The 20975-nt window shown below is 40.8% G+C and overlaps 1 protein-coding gene across 2 annotated transcripts in view; it reads left to right on the forward strand.

Annotated features, from left to right (window-relative positions):
• Positions 1-20975, forward strand: part of nlgn1 (neuroligin 1) — a 328368-nt gene that overhangs the window by 26808 nt on the left and 280585 nt on the right. Inside the window, exons 2-3 of one of the 2 annotated variants that reach the window (XM_085773819.1) lie at positions 11215-12279; positions 13109-13168. In XM_085773819.1, the coding sequence (XP_085629945.1) occupies positions 11736-12279; positions 13109-13168 (604 nt within the window). In that variant the 5' untranslated portion in view covers positions 11215-11735. The remainder of the gene's footprint in view (positions 1-11214; positions 12280-13108; positions 13169-20975) is intronic. The other variant, XM_085773817.1, reaches the window with a different exon arrangement.

The following is a 20975-nucleotide window of genomic DNA, read 5'->3' on the forward strand; positions in this document are numbered from 1 at the left end:
TGGAACTGATGAACATAGTCTGATAAGTGGCAGTGATGTGAGGCTGAAAGAGGTTCTTCTAAAGAACAAAAAAACATAAATCAGAGTTGCTCTATGATCCCAGTCAAAATAGTTCAAATCCTTGTGAACAACGAACGTGAACCAGGTCATTTTAACACACTTGAACAGAAGTTGTTAACCGTGGACATACAAATCACTGACTAGACTGATGATGTTTTTATTTCAAAACTCTGTTATTTGTCAGTTTTGACGAAATCAATTCAAATGGATGGTTCCTAGCAATCAGCGTTTGACTCTTCAGCGGTTCATGTGTCTGTGATGACAAGGAGCAACATGTAATTTGTTTGTCTCCAGCCTGCCTTTCAAAAAGCACTTGCAGCCGCTTTCATGGATTCATTAACAAAACAGTGCAACAGTCAATGAAAACATCTTTCTTTTCAGCACAGTCTCACTGACTCTCTCTCTCTCTTGTTGTGTAGCTGCTATTATATTGCGAGCCCTAGCCTCCTGTTTTGCATTTGTTTGTGTATGTACAATATTTAGTGTGCTGCTGTTGATAAGTGGTGGTTTGTTTAGAGATGTGTTAGCTGGGAGGAGGGGTAGGAGGGCCTTTGTCTGCCAGTATGGCTGTTAGGGGCTGGGAGGATGGAGGAGATGACTGTCAGCTTCATCACCATTTGTGCGTAGAGTTCGCAATTGTTGCTCCTCTGTGTGGTTTGACTGGAGAGAGGCGCTGCGTCTGGGATTACTTAGTCTGACTCAACAGATGTTTCACAATAAATAGGAATTTCTACTCTGGTTTCCGATCTGACAGATGGGAGACTCAAATTGTTTGCTCCTTAAATGCTTCACCTTCACTCCCGTGTTGTTGCCACTCGGCCGACTGTCGCCTGCGTCCCGAGGGACATAAGCAATAATGTCTGGTGAAGAAATACAGACATTTCTCTCTATCTAGAATGCATTTTCATACATTTATTATAATTTTTTCTAAAAAATTTTTCCAGGGTCTGCACATTTATTCAAAAATAACATAGTTAATGTGACAGCTATTTAAGGAAACATTGTGTTCTACAGTAGCCTCAAACTGTCTTTACTTGACCTTATGTTTTGCTTCACTTATTTCGAAGGAAACTTACACATTACCACAGTAATGCATCTATAACACAGTAACATGGGGTGGCAGTGGCAGTGGCAGTAACAGACTTTCCGTCAATCCCCTTTAAATCTTTATTATTATGTTTATCATGAATACAAGTGAGAGTGTGTTTACAGTATATGGGGCTGCATGAGTGCAAGAGATGACATTTATAGATGCCACCATGAATGTATTTGTATATCCAAATACTTGTGACATAATAATGAAAAGGTGGCTCCTACCCTTAAAAATCTTGGCAGGAGAGGAGTTTCTGAAGAGTTTTTAAAGAAGAGAAAAGTGGGAAGTGTCACTTGGCAAAGGATGTCCCCTGACTTGAATCCAATAGAACCTTTTTTGAGTGTTAAATATGAGAGAAAGAGCTGCAACACGCCTGCATTAAAGAACAGCTGAAAAATAATCTTCTGGTGAGAATGGCAAAGTATCTGGTGATAGATTTGACTGAGACCAGGAGGCTGTTGCCGCTGTTGGTTGTTGAGTAATGACCTTTCATTATAATTTGATTAGTCAAAGGTTTCTGTTTCTCAGATTAGTTGATTGCATTGTTCTTGAATGTTTTATTAGTTTAAAAAAGCACTAATTAAAGAGGAAATGTTTCAGTTTTATACTAGGAGTAGTTGAGCTGTGCAAAGCACACAGCCATGCGTGTGACTCTCAGTGAGTCGTTTCATGTGCTGTGAGATCGGCAGCAAACACAAGAAAAAGAGTAGATAACTTGGGAGTGATCAAGAATGAAATGTAGTTGATACAGTAAATGGAGCAATTTTACAGACTCCAAAAAGTCAACCAGCCTTCACACATCTGTTTAGATCTCCTGCCTCCCTGTGCTTGTGAATGAATTTATACTTTATATTATATACTACTTACTGTACACCTTTAAAAAAAAAAAGAAAAAAAGTTCTAGTCTTGCAACTCCACTAAATGCATATATTTTGACTTACTGTACATATTATTTAATATCATCCACAGTGCTCACATGTAAAATTCATTCACCCATAGAGAATGCTTGCATTTAAATATTTCTTTTCATTACGTGCAGGAGATCCTTATACAATCCATATTCATTGTGTAAAATCATGTTAGCAGCCATGTTGATGCCAGAGGATAAACTGCTTCGTCGGCCGCCTTTAAAAGTCAGCAGTTTTTGTTATTTGTTCAGGGACACAGAAGAATTGCCTACTAAACCTCTTTTACTTTTAGCAAACTGAGGCATGCTAAATGGTCCCTTTGGATGATGTCAAATGAGGAAAGCAGAGGAATATACCTGCATTTTTGTATATTGATGGAAAATTATAACAGTTTGAAACAGTGAAGGCTTCTGGAAATGGACACAATAATATGAAGGAAATGTAACAAAATGTTTTTAACAAATATGACACATGTGTATATATACCTCTTTTGTGGGGTTATAACATGTTTTTGAGTCATGTTTTTCACAAAAGGCCACAGAAAATGTCCAATCAATGCCCAGCATAATTTTGCCTGGATTCGTCTAAATTAAATGAAACCAGGTTTTCTCACCAATTTTCTTGAGCTAAGGGGAAACACACGACACACAGATGCTATTTTGTTACAATAAGTTTACTTATTTGTGTTTTGGAAGTGCTTTTCATTAGATATGCATCACTCCTATTGACATGTGCCCACCTGAAGGGAAGGGTACATACTGTGCATCTGTGTTCGTAGGCCCAGCCAATAGAAATGCTCTCTCTTTCTGAAAAGACCTGTAATTGGCCAAAAGCTCAAGTTTCAAGATGGATTTTACGTAACCTGAAAACAGAGGTTAACAGATGAAATCACATTGAATGGGATCTGGGCTAGTTTGCTCTTCAACTAGTATGCTGAAAAGCATACTAGTTGAAGTTGTGGTGCACACAACATAACCACAACCTTCACAGTTTAACTCCCAGGAGACCTTTTATTGCACATGTAGCAAATTTAGTTTTATGACCCTCATTTTCTGATTAAAAGAAATGAGTCAGTGAGAATGGGAGCCAAATCTACCTACCTTGAGATAATCGTTAATTGCTGACCCCTGCCATGCAGATTCCACCTGAGAATCTGAGATCAGCTAGCAACAGTCAAAACAAAATCCATATTCATGTGCACATATCTAAACAGTTCAGGAGGATGGTGAAAGAGGAACGAGGCATCAGATTACATTATGTATTTTTGTTCTCCAAACCCCTGCATATGTCTCGTTGGGTGTGAAACTGTTTTTCTTCTGATGGCAGTGAACAGCTGCACTGTAAATTGGAAGCATCACAGAGAGACCAAGAATTAAGTTTGACTCCAAAAAAGATGAAAATGTGTGGAATTATTATTATGTGTTTGTATGTACTTTATATTTAATCAGTGGTGAAGTCACACCTGTGCATTCCTGCTGAGAGCAGTAGCTATGTTGGGCACTGAAACATCAAAAATCATTTATTCTCCATCAGAAACACAAATCTGTTTTTGAGCACAGATTTAATCATTTGTACTACCAGAGTAGTGAAATCTGTCAAGCAAAATGAATAGTTCTTTCTATATCTCTATCTCTAATAAAGCAGCTTTAAACTATTCTGTTACACTGTACAGTCTGTTTTTGCAGTCATGTTTCTCATTAAAACCACCACTCCACTGACTTCAAACAGAAATAGAACACATGATCATCGCTAGTGAATTTAGGTCTTTGCTCACAAATATAGCAAGCGGATTTACACACATAAATAGACTACCTAAACATGGCAAGAGAGAGCAGGAATCATTCAAGAAAAACTAGATAATGAGTAGGTGAGAAAACAACAATAAAACAGCTGATAGCAAAGGTTCAAGAGTCAGTGGGGTGGAAATGGTGTCAGACTTGTGTTCTAACTTCATAAAAAACAACAAACTATTAGTGTAGCAATTAACTCAATACACTTGTTCCTCATTTCCTTGATTAGGTAAAAAGTAGGGTAAGTTGCTGTAATGTCATTGCACAGACCCTTTTAAAAAATCCTTCATTAGAGCATCATGTGGCTGCTGTAGCGTTTTATTTTATTTTATTTTATTTTTTCTGCATTGTCTTTTGTTGCTCTTCAAACAGAGGTGATGGCAGAGCTTATCTATTCTATATGCTCTATAAGGCCTTAACTCAACTCAACTGTGTTATAGCACTGTGTAGAGCTTTACATGCCACACCAATGATCCAAAGGGCTTTACGGCACACACAAATAGAGACAGAACATAAGAGAAAATGACAGGTCTGAAACACAGACACACAGATATAACACTATGGACAGAGGATTCAGAAGAATTACAGCAGATGGTTCCTGCAATTTGTTCATAGCCTGAGGAGAAAAGAGGCAAAGAGCCCACGATGTTTACAAAGTGAATCGCCATGTGCACAAATTAATTGAAGGTAACCCAGATGACAATACAGACATCTTCCCTCATCCAGCTCATGATGGTCAGACAGTTAGCCATTTTCAAGCAGTGGGTAAAGTTGGATTGGAATTAGAAATAAACAACAAGAGACTAAATTAAAAATCAGACTGAACGGGCAAACATGCTGCAGCAGATGAATGCTACTGTGATCAAAATTTGTGATTGTCAGCATTTATGAGGGAAATATTTCTCACTCCTAAATTAAGATCAACAAAATTCAAATATACCACAGTGAGTATTACAAGAAGAAATAAAAAAGCAGCAGAAAATATACTGACAGTCACATACAGTAACTATACTATATACTATACTATACAGACCATTCCTAAATATAATCATCACAGCAACACTCGAATCAGACTATAAACATGCTAACAAAGTTCATAAAAAGCCGATATAACTCACGATTTGTGTCAGGGCAGGCTCAGGATCACAGGGTTTCCCCACAAACTTGGTGTCGTTACATTCAGAAAAGTCCAGTAAATCCAATCCAGTAAAGTATTTAGTCCAAAACACACGGTTGTACCGGTAGATAGCCTCATCCCGCTGCTGCATCTTATGAAATTACGCATTGTATATCCAGTAAATCCGTTTATTTCTCCTCATAAGTCCGGCGTTTACATGAAAACAATGTTTATTTCACTTTACAAAATGGCGCTGCCCTCTGACCTTTCGATTGACAGCTCACTCGACCAATCACAAGCTCCCTCTCTCCGGCTGCCGCCTGCAATAGCGAATGAGTGGCTGTGTCTCATGAGGAACATCCCCTCCGACAGCGCTGAATGGCTTCAGCCAATAGAAACGGATCCCGATGACAACTGTAGCATTGAATAGCCAATGAAATTACGAAACGAACGATGTGCTGCATTCACGGTCCCTGGGAAAAGGCAGCACCGCCATTTTCATGCGTAACTTTGCAAAAGCTGCACTTTGGCGCATGTATTGTTTGTCAATGGCAACTTTAGGAAAACGCCTAGATATACACTTAGAAAAACATGTGTAAAATACTCATTTTTTAGCAGGATTGTTATCAAATTTGAACTGGGGCCAGGTAAGGCTTCATGCTGTAGTCCCATTGTGTTTTCCAGCTAAAATTCTCAGCTACACTCATCTTCAGGCATCTGATTGCAACAAAAAAATTCAGGCGAGAATAAAAACATTCTAATTCAGTGTGCTCCCACTTAGATTACTCAATGATAGTAGCACTTATAGTGATTATTTCAGTTTGGGGAAAAACTTCAGAGTGATACCTTTCAAAAGAGACCAAGCCCATCCATATTCTCCAAACAGTTCAAGAACAGCATTCAATTTACTTTGGGTACGCCTTGGATAGGCGAATATTACAGAATTTATAGGAGTGACAAGGGGCTAGTTATGAAACATTATTACAATAAACTAAACTTCATTTTCCAAATTTATTGTAAGTCGAGTCTAAAGCTAATTGTAGCACAGTATCCACTTGTGAGAACTACTCCATCATTTTTATCCCTTTTTCTGTCTTTCTTTCATTTTTGTTATGTTTCGGCACAGACAGCTCTTGATTAGTATCAAATCATAACTGGGATCAGGTTTAACACAAAGTCATCAAAGCGTCACATTGTAAATCATTTCTAGTCAATTAAAGGTGCATATAAAACGGATTAAAAAAAATGTTAAAAAAGTAAAAAACATGTTGGTGTTTAACACTGTTTTATTTTGAAATTGCCTAACTTCATGCGTCTGTTGGAGTATTTACTTCCTGTGTTTGTCTAATTTTCCCTCCACTTTGATTGTCTGCCCCGCCCTGATGTGTTTCACCTGTTTCCAATTACCCCTCCCTCCCTAGTGTATTCAAGTCTTTCCCCCAGGCTTCCTTAGTTTATCAGTTTAGTTTCCCCAGTGACTCTGGTGCTTCTCCTCACTGCCTTCTGCTCCATTGAGTTTCCTGTTACTCCTGCATTTGGATTTTTGTTTTTTTTTGTTCCAGTTCATATTCACAGACTCTATGATGGTGTTTGTGCATTTGTCTGGATCCCATGTGTGCTGCTCTTATCATCTCCATTGGAATCTCCTCCGCTGCTGCTTGCATCGTTACACTGTCCCTCATCTTCTCCACTGGTTTTCTCCGGGAATCTGATGAATCATCGATGGTGAAAGTACAGACTCAAAACCCGTGTGCACTGGTAAATTAACCAATAATGCACTTTGAATAGTGGCATACGGAATAATCAATATTTCACATATTATTATCTGTTGAGCAGGCCTTGAAACTTCTGTGAGTGACTGACCCACTTTCATAGCCTTAAATTAACAGTACATGATTAATATATTTTGCCATAAATGTTGAATGAATTTTTGCTTTTTTAAAGCTGGCTCATGACTTTATTATAGGGATTTTTAGTCATGCTATAATATGTGGCTACTTTGGCAGACAAATCATTTGAGATTGCTTACTGAAGTTGATTTTGACTTCAGGGGCCTATACTACGAAGCAGGTTCAACATATTCAGGGTATCTTTCAGTTATCCGGCTTCACTTAACTGGACAATCGCGATCGCGCTAAGCGGTCACACAACGGTGGTTATCAACTTGGTAAGTCAACCCAGGGTAGAGCACTGGAAAAGAGAGTAACGACACGCATTGGTTCAATGGAAGCGCCTCCTGATGGCGGAATATGGGTATTGCAAAAGCACCCAAGAACTGACATCTCTGCATTGTTGGTGAAGAGCAAGTGTGGCATTTTCAATAATTTAAGGACATTTATAGATCACCCATATTAATAGCATCATTGAGGATCCTTTACAGATAAACATTAACACATAGGCGAGTAAAAAAACAAAACAAAACAAAAAAACAGTTGTCTACATTAATGTTTCAATCTACATTTTGTAATAAACAAATTATAAGAATAATTTGATATGATCAAGACACCTAAAAACAAAAACACGGCCTATTTCATCAATTTACAAGCAAGTGGGCAACACACATACATTACTTACTCTCTTTTCCAGTGCTCTAACCCAGGGTTTCCCAGAGCGTGTTCACATGAAGGGGCGGAGTTAGCGTCATCTGACCAATCACAGACATGGACAGGTCTGACAGCAGCTGCAGCAGCAGAGCGGAGTGTTTCACTAACGAGGAGCAGACAGTAATTCTGCAGCAACATGAAGAACGGAAAGAAACACAGTCGCTACAGCAAAGTGCAGAAAGTGCTACAGAGAATTACTGACTGACTGCTTATAGTTCATGGGGTTAAAATGAAATAAAATCACTGCTCAATCGTTATGGGATGGCTGATGGCTCTGTAGGAATCACGTTATATTCCTCTAAACTGGCCTGTTGCTCACATTTAATTGTGTGGTGTGTATTTGATGCAGAGAGTTAGGTGTGTGAATATTGCACATAGCTACACTAATGTCAAAAAAAAAAAAAAAAAAAAAAAAAACTGGGAGCGCTGATCGTGAGATCGACCCCTGTATTTTTAGTTTTTAGATGAACATTTCTAAGAGAGATGCGTTTTATGCCTATCTATCTATATCGATCCCTCTGTGTGTGTGTGTGTGTGTGGGTGGGGGGGTCATAAGTTTTATTGTAAGTTTTCATCGGAGGGACTGACAAACCTCTGTCAGCTGATCGAGCTGTGCCGTGCGCAGACTGTCCCACTACGGTGATGTCATTTTCCAAGACAGTGATTGGTCAGGAGGCGGAGCTTTTCTACCTGGTGATCTGGAACATAACCTGCTCCCGACCAGGTTAGCCGTTCAGCATAAGTTGCCGCGGAGATGTATCCCGGTAAGAAGTTAACCACCTTCATAGTATGGAAAACCCAGGGTTAACCCTGAAGTTACCTCGCTAAGCTCAAATCCTGCTTCGTAGTACAGGCCCCTGGTCTTGGGAATTCAGATCACTGTTGTTTGGTACATGAAAAATGTGTCGTTGTTTGGTACATGAAAAATGTGTCCACAGCACAAAGTGTCTGTTTTGCCAAGAACCTGCTGGTCATTCTGGCTGGGCTCCAGAGATCCCACGAGGAGATAGAAGACACTTCCAGAAGGACAACCATCAAGTCTGGTTTCCTCCAGACATGACATAAACACTTGGTGTCATTAGATCTTACAGTCTGAGAGACCTTCAAGTGCTCTTTTTTTTCAAACTTCAAGAAACTTCCATTTGTTTTCACTGAAGAGAAACTTCAGTCTGGTCACTCAGCCATAAAGCACAGATCGATGGAGTGCTGCAGTCACAGTTGTCCTTTTGGTAGTTTCTCCATCTCACTACAGGGAGTCTGGACTTCAGCCAGAGAGCCCAGTGGGTTCTTGGTCACCTCTCTTTCCAAGGCACTTTTCCCCGATCCTGTCCTCCTCCAGACCTGTGCCAGTGCCCCAACACATTTCTCCCTCTGAGCTCTGCAGGATCTTCCTCCCACCTCATGTTTAGTTTTTGCTCTAATATGCATTGTCATCGGTGAGACCTTTTTATATAGACAGGTGTGCGTGTGCCTTTCCAAAGCATGCCCAATTAGTAAATGGATGATAAAACACTTGGGGAAAAGGACAATAGCTTAGTGCATTGAAACACAGCCAGGGTAGTGGTTGTGTTTTTGTTTGGGTTTTTTTTTTTGGACATGCAGGCTATGCAACAAATCCCTGTAACAATTCTGGCCCAAGCTGTTCAAAAGCATATGACAAGAGAGTACATATATTTGGCAGACTGAAAATTGTACCCCATACTATTCCTCATCACTTTCAACTGGTACAATCAATTGAATGTACCATATATTGTCTCCAATCAAGAAATATAAATGTCTCATCAAGAAAAATCAAATGAGCTTGAGTTAAATCAAAAAAGATTGAGCCGTACTGTATATGTTTGGTAATTCTCTTTTCACTTTGTGGTTATTGGGTAACAAGTGTAGATTTAGGACAAAATTAATTCAAATCGGGCAGCAATGAAACAAAATGTGAAAAATGAAGTGGTCTGAATACTCTCTGATTGCACTGTATTTATGATGAGTAGACATATTTTGCCTGTTTCTGTAAACCAGGGTGATGTGATGACTGGCAGTAGTCTGAGCTCTGGCAGGATCATTGTCAAAAGCTTGCAGATAGGGATGCGTTTCTTTTTTAATGGTAATGAGATGAATAATAGACTGTGACCACCTATACCAGCATTGTTATTCTAAAACTCTACTATTTGTCCATATTGTGCTGCTAGGTCAGCTCGTCCTAGCTGCCAAATTATAGGAAAACCACGTGTCCATGTCTCTCTGCAAGTCATGTCCACGGCTAAATAGGATTGCCTCGGTATATGAAATGTGAAGGTGAACTCATCCAGGTGGAACACTGACTCCTAAGCAGTGTGAAGAAACAAAGAAAAACACATACTGGGGATGACAGGCCTTCATGTTCTACTGTACATCACGCATGCACACACTTACAAAAACAGCACATCCACATTCTCCCTTTTTCTATCTTGCAGGTTTTCTACTTAAAATATCTCCTTTGTGGTTGTTTAAGCATAGAGATGAATTTGGATTTCAGTTCACTTGCTTCACTGATTTTTTTTTCAAGAACCTCTATATACCATTGCCTACTGTATATGTTATACAGCCTTGCTCAAAAATTAATTATGGACAAATAGTTAAACTGTAAACATAGTTTTCTTTTGAGCATGAAACCTGAATCTAGGAACATGCGGGCAGGTGTTGGGAACAGAGACATATTTTTTATCTCTTGTGGAATCTTTGTGACCTTTACAATGCTCTTGTATTTGTGTTTACATCTTCCATCGTTGGTGATGCAAAAAAAAAAAGTGTAACATGCTGCACCATGCTGTTAACGTACAGTACCACTTTATTCTCTCTATTTGTGATAAATGGCTGCTGTTTTGGGACATGATCAAAAGGACAATAGCATATTATTTTGCACATGGAAACATGCCAATGAAGTGGGTCACATAGCATATTCCACAGGTTGAAGCTTGAATGTGACACTGTGCAAACTGTATTGAAGCCAAACTAGCCTGTATGATTTATACTTCAACCTCACATGATCATTTAAACCTGTGCTGCATAAGAAAGTTTATCAAGATGTTATATATTGAGATTAGACTCTTCACCACCCTCAGCTACTTACAATTTTTTTTTTGCAAGGCAACCCTTTTAAGGGGAAGTGGTGATTATCAATGTATTTTAGGCCTGACACTCTTTATGCCTCTCCTCAACTTTGACCTCCATATCTTCACTTTCGTCTTTACTACATTAAGGGCTCACCGGTTCCTACATTAGTGATGAGAGTTGGCAATTTGAAAACCTGAAACTTGTGTTCAGAAGGCCTGTGGCTTACACCATAAGTCTTATCACTGTTGGCGGGCGGTGTCTCTTTGGTTCTCTCCCAAAAAGTGTACTCCACATTAAAGGTCGGGTAGAAAATTCAGCTGTAGGATAAGCCTGCCACGCTCCACCGTAACTCCTAGACGTATGCATACGGATATACACCTTGCTTCTTAAGCTGTTGAGTAATATCACCTGCTGCCACATCCTATGAAAAGATGTTCTTCTCTTTAAATGATCACACAAGGGTATAAGACACAATGTTTTCCAGCAGGCAATCAAGTGTATCGTCATCTCTGTTTGTGTAGATGCTGATAGCCGTGTTCTTTCTGTGTTGCAGGAGACTTTGAACGGGACAGAACCGCTCCAAGTACATCAGCTCTGCAGCAGACCACTGCATCACTGCTACACATGGCAGTCAGCTCACTTCAAAAAGATGGAAACCCTCATCACTGAGAGGTGGGTCCACTTTCTGCGAAGTGGCACTTAAAGATGATATCCCTGGTATTTCCTTCTCCATCTCAGGGGTTGTCGTCCGCACCGCTTTGAGGAATATTTACCCCATTGTGAGGAATATTTCTCCGATTTATCTTCACCAAGCTGCAGGAGACAGTTACTACATTTCCACCGGATGGTTTTTACCTCCTGGATTTTAAAAAGGATCATTAGTGACAACGACCCTCATCAGCTCTGGAGTTACCTAATTGCTTATGCCTGTGTGTGGATGTGACTTCAGTATAATTGTGTGTTTGCGTTTGTGTTTGCATATATGGCGTAAGTGAGAGCCGGAAGACAAAGAAGGAATTTTCACTCGGAAAGGACAAAAGAGGACACGCCAAACAAGTTGAAGGAGTAGCAGAGATGTTCTGGTGGAAGCACCATCCAAGGACTGGGTGTCGGCTGTTTCAAACTATGAAGGACGGGAGGAGGATGATGATGGGATACCCGGGGCTTGAAGGTTCCCTAAGTTCTGGTCGATGGGTGTCATCTCTAATGTGTCTGGGAGTTCTGCTGCTGCTGCAGGCGTCTCCGGCCGCCGTGTCGGCTCAGAAACTGGACGAGAACGACCCCGTGGTCACCACCACCAACGGCAAGCTGCGAGGCATCAAGAAGGAGCTCAACAATGAGATACTGGGCCCCGTCGTGCAGTTTCTAGGCGTCCCGTACGCGGCCCCGCCGACCGGCGAGCGGCGCTTTCAGCCACCCGAGCCGCCGCTGTCGTGGCCCGAGATCCGCAACGCCACGCACTTTGCACCGGTGTGTCCTCAGAGCATCGTGGAGGGCCGTCTGCCGGACGTCATGCTGCCCGTGTGGTTCACCAACAGCATCGACATAGTGTCCACCTACGTGCAGGACCAGAGCGAGGACTGCCTCTATCTGAACATCTATGTGCCCACTGAGGATGGTGAGTTTGCCTGCAGGCCCAGGGTAGGACGGTGGTGGTGGGTACAGTGGGGGGTAGTGGGAGGAGGGTAAAAAGGAATGCCACAACCTTGTGGTGGAGAGAGGAGTGTGTTGTCGGGTTGTGTTTTATTACGTGAGAGTGCATTTCTGTCTCTGTCCCTGTCTGTCACTCTGTCAGTTGAGGGGAAGCATGACCTTGCGCATGTTTAATGTGCATGACACTGCTTATAGTACATTAATGTGTGAGAGTGGTTTTGTGAAAGAGAGAGAAGAGCTCGCAATGTGTGTGAGTGTGGGGCATCCATCTACCCAGACCAAAGTATTCTCATTCCCCTCCATATCTGCATCAGTCTTTCCCTCCATCTTCCATCCTTTCTAAATCCCCTCCTCTTCCTCCTATTTTAACTCCTCCTTAGCTGATTCCTCGCTCCTTTTTTGCCTTCCTCTGCAAACTCCATACCCCCCCCCCCATGTCTGTAGCTCATCATAACCTATTGTGCTGCGCCACAATGGCAACAGTTCATTAAACAAGACAGTCGTTGTCATGATCATCACTGATTGATTTGGCTGACTGGCTGAATGACTGGCTGGCTGACTGATAGGCTGAATACCATGCTGATTGAGCGGCTGTGATTCATTCTTTCCCTCCGTCTTTATTTCTCCCTTTCCTTCCTTTCTAAGTCTTTTTTTTTTCGGTCAATCAGCTTTGTGTGTGCGCGTCTGTGTTTGTGCGTGCGTGTGCGTGCGTGAGTGTGTGTGCATGCAGCTCCTGTGTGTGTTGCGCGTCCAGGAGCTCCATGTTATTCTTTAGTCTTCTATTCATTTTACAGTCAAAAGAATATCCAAGGAATGTGCCAGGAAACCGGGCAAGAAAATATGTAGACAAGGAGGTATGTATGAACTGATCGCAACCTACCCAATGCCACAGTAAGAAGAGACAGCCTGAAAATAGGAGGGGAGGAGAAAGAAAATGTTGTACAGAAGAAAGCAATCAGGTGATCAAGGTGTACAAATTATTCAGGTGTTGACTCAGGGCATCTCTTAATTTTTAGAATGCTAACTCCAAAATACAGTGGCCTTTTTAAATGCTTCCTATTTGTGGCCAATTTTAACAACAAACCAAGCTGTCAGACCCAGTCTTCCACTGCTGCAACATACCTGACACAGTTCAGGGGGTATATGTGAGCAGAACAGGACCTCTTCAGATTTGGTAAATGTCCTGCAGATAGCAACAATAACATGTTTGCCACTAACACCCTGACTCAGCCATGTAATTTGTAGACCTTGTGATGGCCGGATGATGGTGCAGGAGTGTTGCATCAGCCTCCCTTGGTCCACTGCTGTGTGGGTGCACTCTCTCATTGGTCAGCGAGATTGGGAGATTTGAGTGGATGCCAGATTTGGGGTCAGAAGGTGTGCAGTAATGATGGTTGATGTGCAAGGAGATAACAGCAAATTTATTAGATCAGGCACACTGTCTCTCTCTCTCTCTGTCTCTCTCTCTCACACACACACACACACACACACACACACACACACACACACACACACACACACACACACACATGCGTGCGCACACCACTCAGTGATGTAGATGTATGCAGTGTTAAACAAGATGAGCTCAGGTTGGACCTTGACTGTGTAATCTCCATTAAAAGAAAGCAGAGCTATGTTCAGGTTGGCTCAGGCTACTGTATCAAGTACTGTTTCATCAAGATAATGCCCTCCTCCTCCTCTCTGTCTCTCAGCCTCTCACTCCCTGGATGTGTGCATATCTTTTATGTGTGTATATGTTTGTGTGTGTGTGTGTGTGTGTGTGTGTGTGTGTGTGTGTGTGTGTGTGTGTGTGTGTGTGTGAGAGAGAGAGAGAGAGAGAGAGAGAGAGAGAGAGAAAAGACAGATACAGAGAGAGGGAGAGATGCTGACAGTGTCCTTGATAAGGTCTGGGTGTTAATGTCATTGTCTTGGCAGCAGTCTGTATTATCACTTAGTGTACGATCCTGCTCTTCTTACAACACAGATACATGTAGACTCTAACTCCTCTCCTCTCCTCTCCTCTCCTCTCCTCTCCTCTCCTCTCCTCTCCCAGAGATATGCAGAGTAGAAATGTGTTTAAAATGGGAGATTATAAAAGCTTACATTTTAGTCATACGGCATGGAGAATCATTATTATAAAACCCAGACAATCTCGTGTGGATTTCTCTTTTTTTCATTTTATGGAAAAGGGAGATTAAGTGTAGAAAACAATGTATGTTGCACAAAAAAAATCACAATGGCGGATCTGTGGCCTGTAGCCTGCTCTGCTTGGATTTTCTTTCTTTGCTCTTTGTTTACTACCCGCTGGCTCTGCATTGGAGGGGTGGGGGGGATAAAAAAAAAACTGTGAAACATCAGGGAACCACTTTGAACTTTATATACAACGCCGTCACAGCAATACTTCATTAAGTTAAGCTTTATGCAGCCTTATGCAGTAAGCCACAGGTAATTAAAGCATACATAAATTAAGATTAATGCATGTAGGCCACTTGGAATATTTTTGAATGTAATGTGAAAAGTAGTTTCTGATGTACTTCAGGTATGAAACATTCTAATCATAGTGATTCAGTGTCAGAGGATTTTTTTTTTAGCCTTTTAAAAAGTACTCCGTCAGAAGACACGTGTTCCTGCTAATGTCTGTGCAAATGAAAGCTTAATACAATTATTGCAGATGGGTAACAAATTGAACAAACTAAGTAAGAGAATAAATGAGTACAAATGTTTACAGGGCACTGAGTGGTTTCAAGTATGACAATTATTGGTACAATCATTTAAGAGACTGGGGGGTCTCTTTGGTTAGTTAAGTGAAGCTTTCCATAAAATCCCTGCACATCCTTTGTGCAGGCAGGGACACATATTGTAGCTGTATGATAGACCAACACTAAATCTTCAGAAAAGGGATTTTTTTATAATATTTTGTGCAGCCAATTGTAAGCAGGGTACACTTTTAATAAGATGTTATACCAGCATGAGTATCAGCCGCCTCCACACCTGTCTTACATGATCACTGAGGAGCTGGCAGAGATGAATCTTTGCAAGCACGTGGTCAAATTTCATCATGTCTAGTTCATCCAAGTCATTTCTGTAGGTGTAATCTGCCCTAGCTCATTATTATATTGCAATAACTTGTAATGCATAACATATCATATTATATTATATTATATTAAAATTGCACTGGTATTTGATTTCACACCTCACAGTTTTCAATGGCAACCATATGTGCTAATGGAGAAAGTAACAAGGAGGAAAGTATCATCGTGGCGTGACCTGGGTCAGACTTGACTTTCCAATTTATGACTTAAAAAATACAATACATCTGATCTAATTTTGATGTCCTCATCTGGTGATGGAGTTGTCGGTGCAGGGGTGGCACACTAGGCCACTTTCAGACATGATTTGAATACCAGAGTGTGTAGTAAAACTGACACCAGCCATGTATTTTCCTTTTAAGGCTGAACTTTTTCTTTCAAATGCATATTACAAACAATAGACTAGTCTGCCACAAGGGTTTTGTCAATATTGGACCATGGGGGAATCATCATCTTGATGTGCCCAATGGAAATCTACAGAAACAATATGATGTGACTGAGTCATTGCACAAGCACTGTCAGTGTTATTTAGTTACAGTATAGGCATGCTATTCTCATAATGGTATCTACATACATCTCAAAGGCTGTAATCTGCAATCTACAGTCAATTGTGCAGTTTTCTGGATCTTTCCCCATACAGAGGCCTGTTTCTTGGATACTCTCAGGACATCAGTCATTATCAGTGACACAGTAGCACAATGTCTAGCCAGTGGTGCACGGAGTGAGTGGACAGATCATGTTGAGTGACAGGGTAATTTCATGGCTAGATGTGTGCACAGTGATGCATTCGGTAACAGGGTTAGATTGCAGGAAATACATTATCAAGAACTCTGTTAGAAAGTAGCACTTTCAGTGCCACAACAGTACAGCTGTTTAGTGATGAATTGAGCAGTTTACATCTGATGTTACAGGTTAGACACAGAAGCTCCGCAGGTGAAGAATCATCATGTGGAGTCCTAGATTTCCTTTATTTGGGTTGACATGTGGAAGGTCTACTTATGCTCAGAAAAAAGTCTTTAAATCCATAGGTCAGTTCTCATAAGGTTGAGCAGTTACATAGACAGAGCAATGGAGAACTGGCGTTTGACAAAGTGGCATAGGTGTGGGATTTTGTTGTTTTAGTAAATTAGGAATTCCAACAACATTCACACCTGCCACCAAGATAAGACGCTGAGCTTTTGTTAGTTGTCTCTCTGCCATGGCAGAGTGCAGAAGTATGAAGGAGAAACAAAGTTAACAGGGTGAAGAGAGCCAGAGACAGAGATGGGCAGTGATGAGGAGCAGTGAAAAAGGGGCAGACTTGGAGGCATAAGTTAGAAGGACAAAAACAAAGTGAAACCAGGACACAAAAGCGGAGTATAATTGCTGTGGAAGTCGTGCATTGGTCCTTGCAAGCCCTGTTGTTCTCTGCTGTTCTGGTCTAAAGAAGTCTCCTGTTGTTAAAAGAACTGTTTTTTGATGTGTCTTGGATGGAGTCCAGGCATGTAGTTATCACATGCTGGGATGGTGTTCTCTGTAAGATCATGTAATTATAATTCACAGATGCATACAGTAAATGCTGTAGAAATTCACCTCGCATTCATGACAGCTTAAAAAGAAAAATGACACAGAATCATGATAGACAAGAGAAAAAGAACATCTATGTTGGGAGATCAGTCACATTGCTGCAAAAACTGCTGCAGATATGTCGTGGGTCTAATCGTCATGCATTATATTCAAACTACAAAATGAAGTGAGTGAAATGAGCGAAAACTCTTGTATATGAATTTCAGAGACCAATATCTGAACTGTAGCTACGCTATTATATATGCATTGTTCATGTTTCTAAACACAACATGGAGTGACAGGATAGTAGTTAATTACTAATATCACAATTTTCTAGTCCATCAAAATGTTTTAATGAGGGAGATGGGGGTAGTTGTAACATTTTTGACACTTCTGTGTGTATCTTGGAGCTCTTTTAAGACAGTGCGTTCAGAATATGAGGTGGTTTAGTCTCAAACACAAAGAGTGAAAGGTTACAATTCACCCACCATGGGTGCAATGTAACATGGTAAAATACCCTGGGGTGTGATGTAACTTTATCAAATAAGTACAAAAACTTCATATTGAAAGCTTTTTATTCAACATTTAAATTACTTTTTAACACAATTGGTGTCGGTGTGCGTGTCTCAAGTACAGTATATTAGTTACTGTCAGCCATAGTCTGATCCTAACCTTAACCCTTTCGTCTCTGTCTTTCAAGACCTAGGCATACTGCAATTCAAAGAAAACATAAATGCAATTGGGTTGGAGTAGGTTAACATACTACATTGCTGTTACAACTAACCCAGACTCTTGTTGTTACAACTAACCTAGACCCTTGTAGCCATGATCCTGCTTACTGTACCTCACGGCTAACAACTACAAAGCAGGCAATGACAAAAATAAATGGAGGGGGGGAAATACTTTCATGCCTCAAAATTATATTTCCCTTCTAAAATTGGCTGTATCTGCCACAGGGTGCTACTTTTTCACATATGGAAGAAAGACTAAACTGACCATATACAAAGTCAATCAGATGATTCTTAACTTGTACCTGATTGGAGTAATTGGAAGTGTAACAACTGACCCATGTTACAACCATCCCCGGTCTCCCCTACTGTTAAATTAGAGCATGATTTGTGATTCACTCACCTTGTCACAACATTTTCTTAATCCAAAATACAGCCTAGAGTATTTGAAGAGGAAAACTTTTGCTTTTTCAAGCACAAATGATTGATGTGTGAGTCATGTGGAGAATATTAATAGCTCTGGGAGCTCTATAGGGCTGCTCTGTTCTTGAGCGAAATGTGTAGAATCAAAAATATTCAATGGAAGATGACAGCAAACCATTCTTAGTTCCTTGATCAGATATGACCTCATCTAAACCATATTTGTGTTTGTTTTTATTAAAGCTAGTGAATGTGTTATGTGTGAATATGTCTCAGCTGAAAACATCTTCATGCAGAGAGGGGCTGTCAGGGGCGTCTGTGATCAGACTCATTGAGCAGCATGGCAGCAGTGCAGACATAGTTTCTGACTGATCCTCGCCCTTCTAACCAATCACATTAGGTCAGAGTCAGGGATGGAAGCTCACAGCTGTCAGTCGAAGACATGGATGTGCTTCGGGTCTACTGCTCGAGTGTGGCTTCCTTTTGCAAAATAAATATTTCACTGTTTTGATTTTTTCCCCCATATTTTTATTTATTTATTCTTATTTTCAAAAATATTTATAGGCTATATATCCATCTTCCATGCAGCAAAACTCAGCTACAAAGTGTTTGGCTTTGGGTTTTGATTGAGAACTTTCATATTAAAATTTTGAAATATTATTGAGGCAGAGGTCTTGTGCAGCTGCTTGTTCGGAGATAACGGCAAATGCTATGCATTAATAGGTTTGGCTCCTTTTTCAGAAAAAATCTAACAGGTTTACATTCCTTATATACTGGCAGCAGTCATGTTAGCGGTGGGGTTGTATAAATGCTACCCAGCCTTTGACATACACTCCCTATACACCTGAAAGCAATTAGTGCATTTTGTATTTTTCCATCATTTTGTCTCCCCTTCCTTTATTATCATTGTCTCCACCTCGACCCAAAGCTGACTGCAGGCATGTTCATGCCTCAGCTCTGCAGGTTGTCACAAGGCATTATGGGTAAGAGGAAAACAGGGGCTGATGCAGATGTACATGTTAGTGGGTGAAGGAAAGTTCAGGTATCAAATTATAACAGTTTGAATAATAACAAATATATTAAGCATCACAAGCTGACAGTATCAGGACAGACCAGTGTCGAGTATGTCAGTTGTTTGCTGCGCCTGTGTGACAGCGACAGCCACGGCTGGAGGTGTTATCTCTTCCGCTTCTCTGTCCATGTGTCTGTCTGTCATTCCCATTCTCATGGACGTGATATGTCAGTAACACCTTGAGGGAATGTCTTCAGATTTAGCACAAATGTCTAGTTGGACTTAGAGATGAACTGAATAGATTTTAGTTGTCAGAGGTCGGGGCTCAACGACACTGTGGTCTCATATCAGAGGGAGCAACCAGAACTAGACTTAGCATAGATGTTGAACAAGTTTGCCCAAGAGCTATCTCAAAGTTAACTTTCCACAGATTGAAATTAACCCATGCAATACCAATTTGTACATCATTACAAATTTTAACTAACTTCATGTAAGTTATTATGAATAGGACATATCCATGCTTATCAATCAATATGTCACTTCAGATTTTAGTTAATACTTGTAAACTTGTAAATGAGTTATGGTAATTTCTTTGCCAAGCCCCGAGGCGCGTGCATTTTTTTTTTTCATTTTTATTATTTTCATATTGAAAACAAGATATCAATGAGATTTATGTATACTTATTTAAACTTGATTCAGAGACAATTTGGGAACAATCAAACTGACACTCAGGCAGGAGGAGATGACAAAAAGGCTTAGGGTTTAAAAAAAAATCCCAAATGTCAGAAAATCAATCCTGGAGGACTTTTAAGAGGCATTGTGTCAAGCACATTGAGTTGGACTTTTTCTTTTTTGGTTTTGTTTTCCATTCAGCACCAGCTTCTCTCATTTTCACTTTTGTTATTGGAACACATTTCATTTGTGTGGCCCCTACCAGCCCATGGCACAAGACAACACAAATATCTTTGTCTGTGGTGGGTTAGACATCCATTAAATGGTACTGTAGTTCTACCATTGGCTGGGGGGGTGACACAAATTGACCCCAAACGTCTGAAAGACAGCAAAATATCTGTGGTTTTGAAAAGCTCTGATGACAGTGGTGATGGTTGTACCACTCTCCTACTAGACAAAGAAAAGCCCCACCCCCCCAAAGCGCCATCAAAGCAGTCAACCTAGGGGAAACACTGCCCTATATGTTTAGGTTGAATTAAGCACTGGGCTTTTAAAACCCAAACTAGGCCATTTAAACTGCAAACTAGGCCATTTCCCAGTGTACATGCACACTGTTTAATATCTCAAACAGTTCTGGATATATTTCTACATGTTGCATTATTCTGACATTGTGTGCCATCTTCACTCCAGAGGGGTTTACAACTGAAGTTCTACTGTAGACGTGAATTTCTTCAAGATGGAGGCATCTTTACAGAAATTGTCTGTTTCACAGTTTTTCTTCCATGATTCCCCTTCTCCCTCATCTCTTTGTCTTCTCACCCATGTCTCTCTCTCTCTCCATCCGTCTTCATCTCCCACTGCACAATTTAGCCTTTTCCCTTGTGTCTGTGTCTGTCTCTCTATCCATCCTGACCTATTCACCCTCCCACATCTCACTTCCCCTCTCTGTCCTTTCCTCTTGCTTACTCCTTGGGCTTTGTCCCAGTTTTGTAGTCATTGAAGGAGAATCTTGTGGGAGGCGACACACACACAAACACACACGCACATACACGCACATACACACAAAGACAAACAAAGAGAGTGGTGGAAATGGAAGGCAAGAATAGGCATGGCCCTTCTTGTGTTGGGTCTCCCTTGAGGGGCTCTGTCACCTCCATTCACGGCTTAACTTTTCTGCAGTGGTGTTTCTTCTCAG

Source organism: Trachurus japonicus, chromosome 4 (genome assembly GCF_045865225.1).
Source record: "Trachurus japonicus isolate A0001 chromosome 4, Traja_1.0".
In the NCBI taxonomy this organism is placed as follows: Eukaryota; Metazoa; Chordata; class Actinopteri; order Carangiformes; family Carangidae; genus Trachurus; species Trachurus japonicus.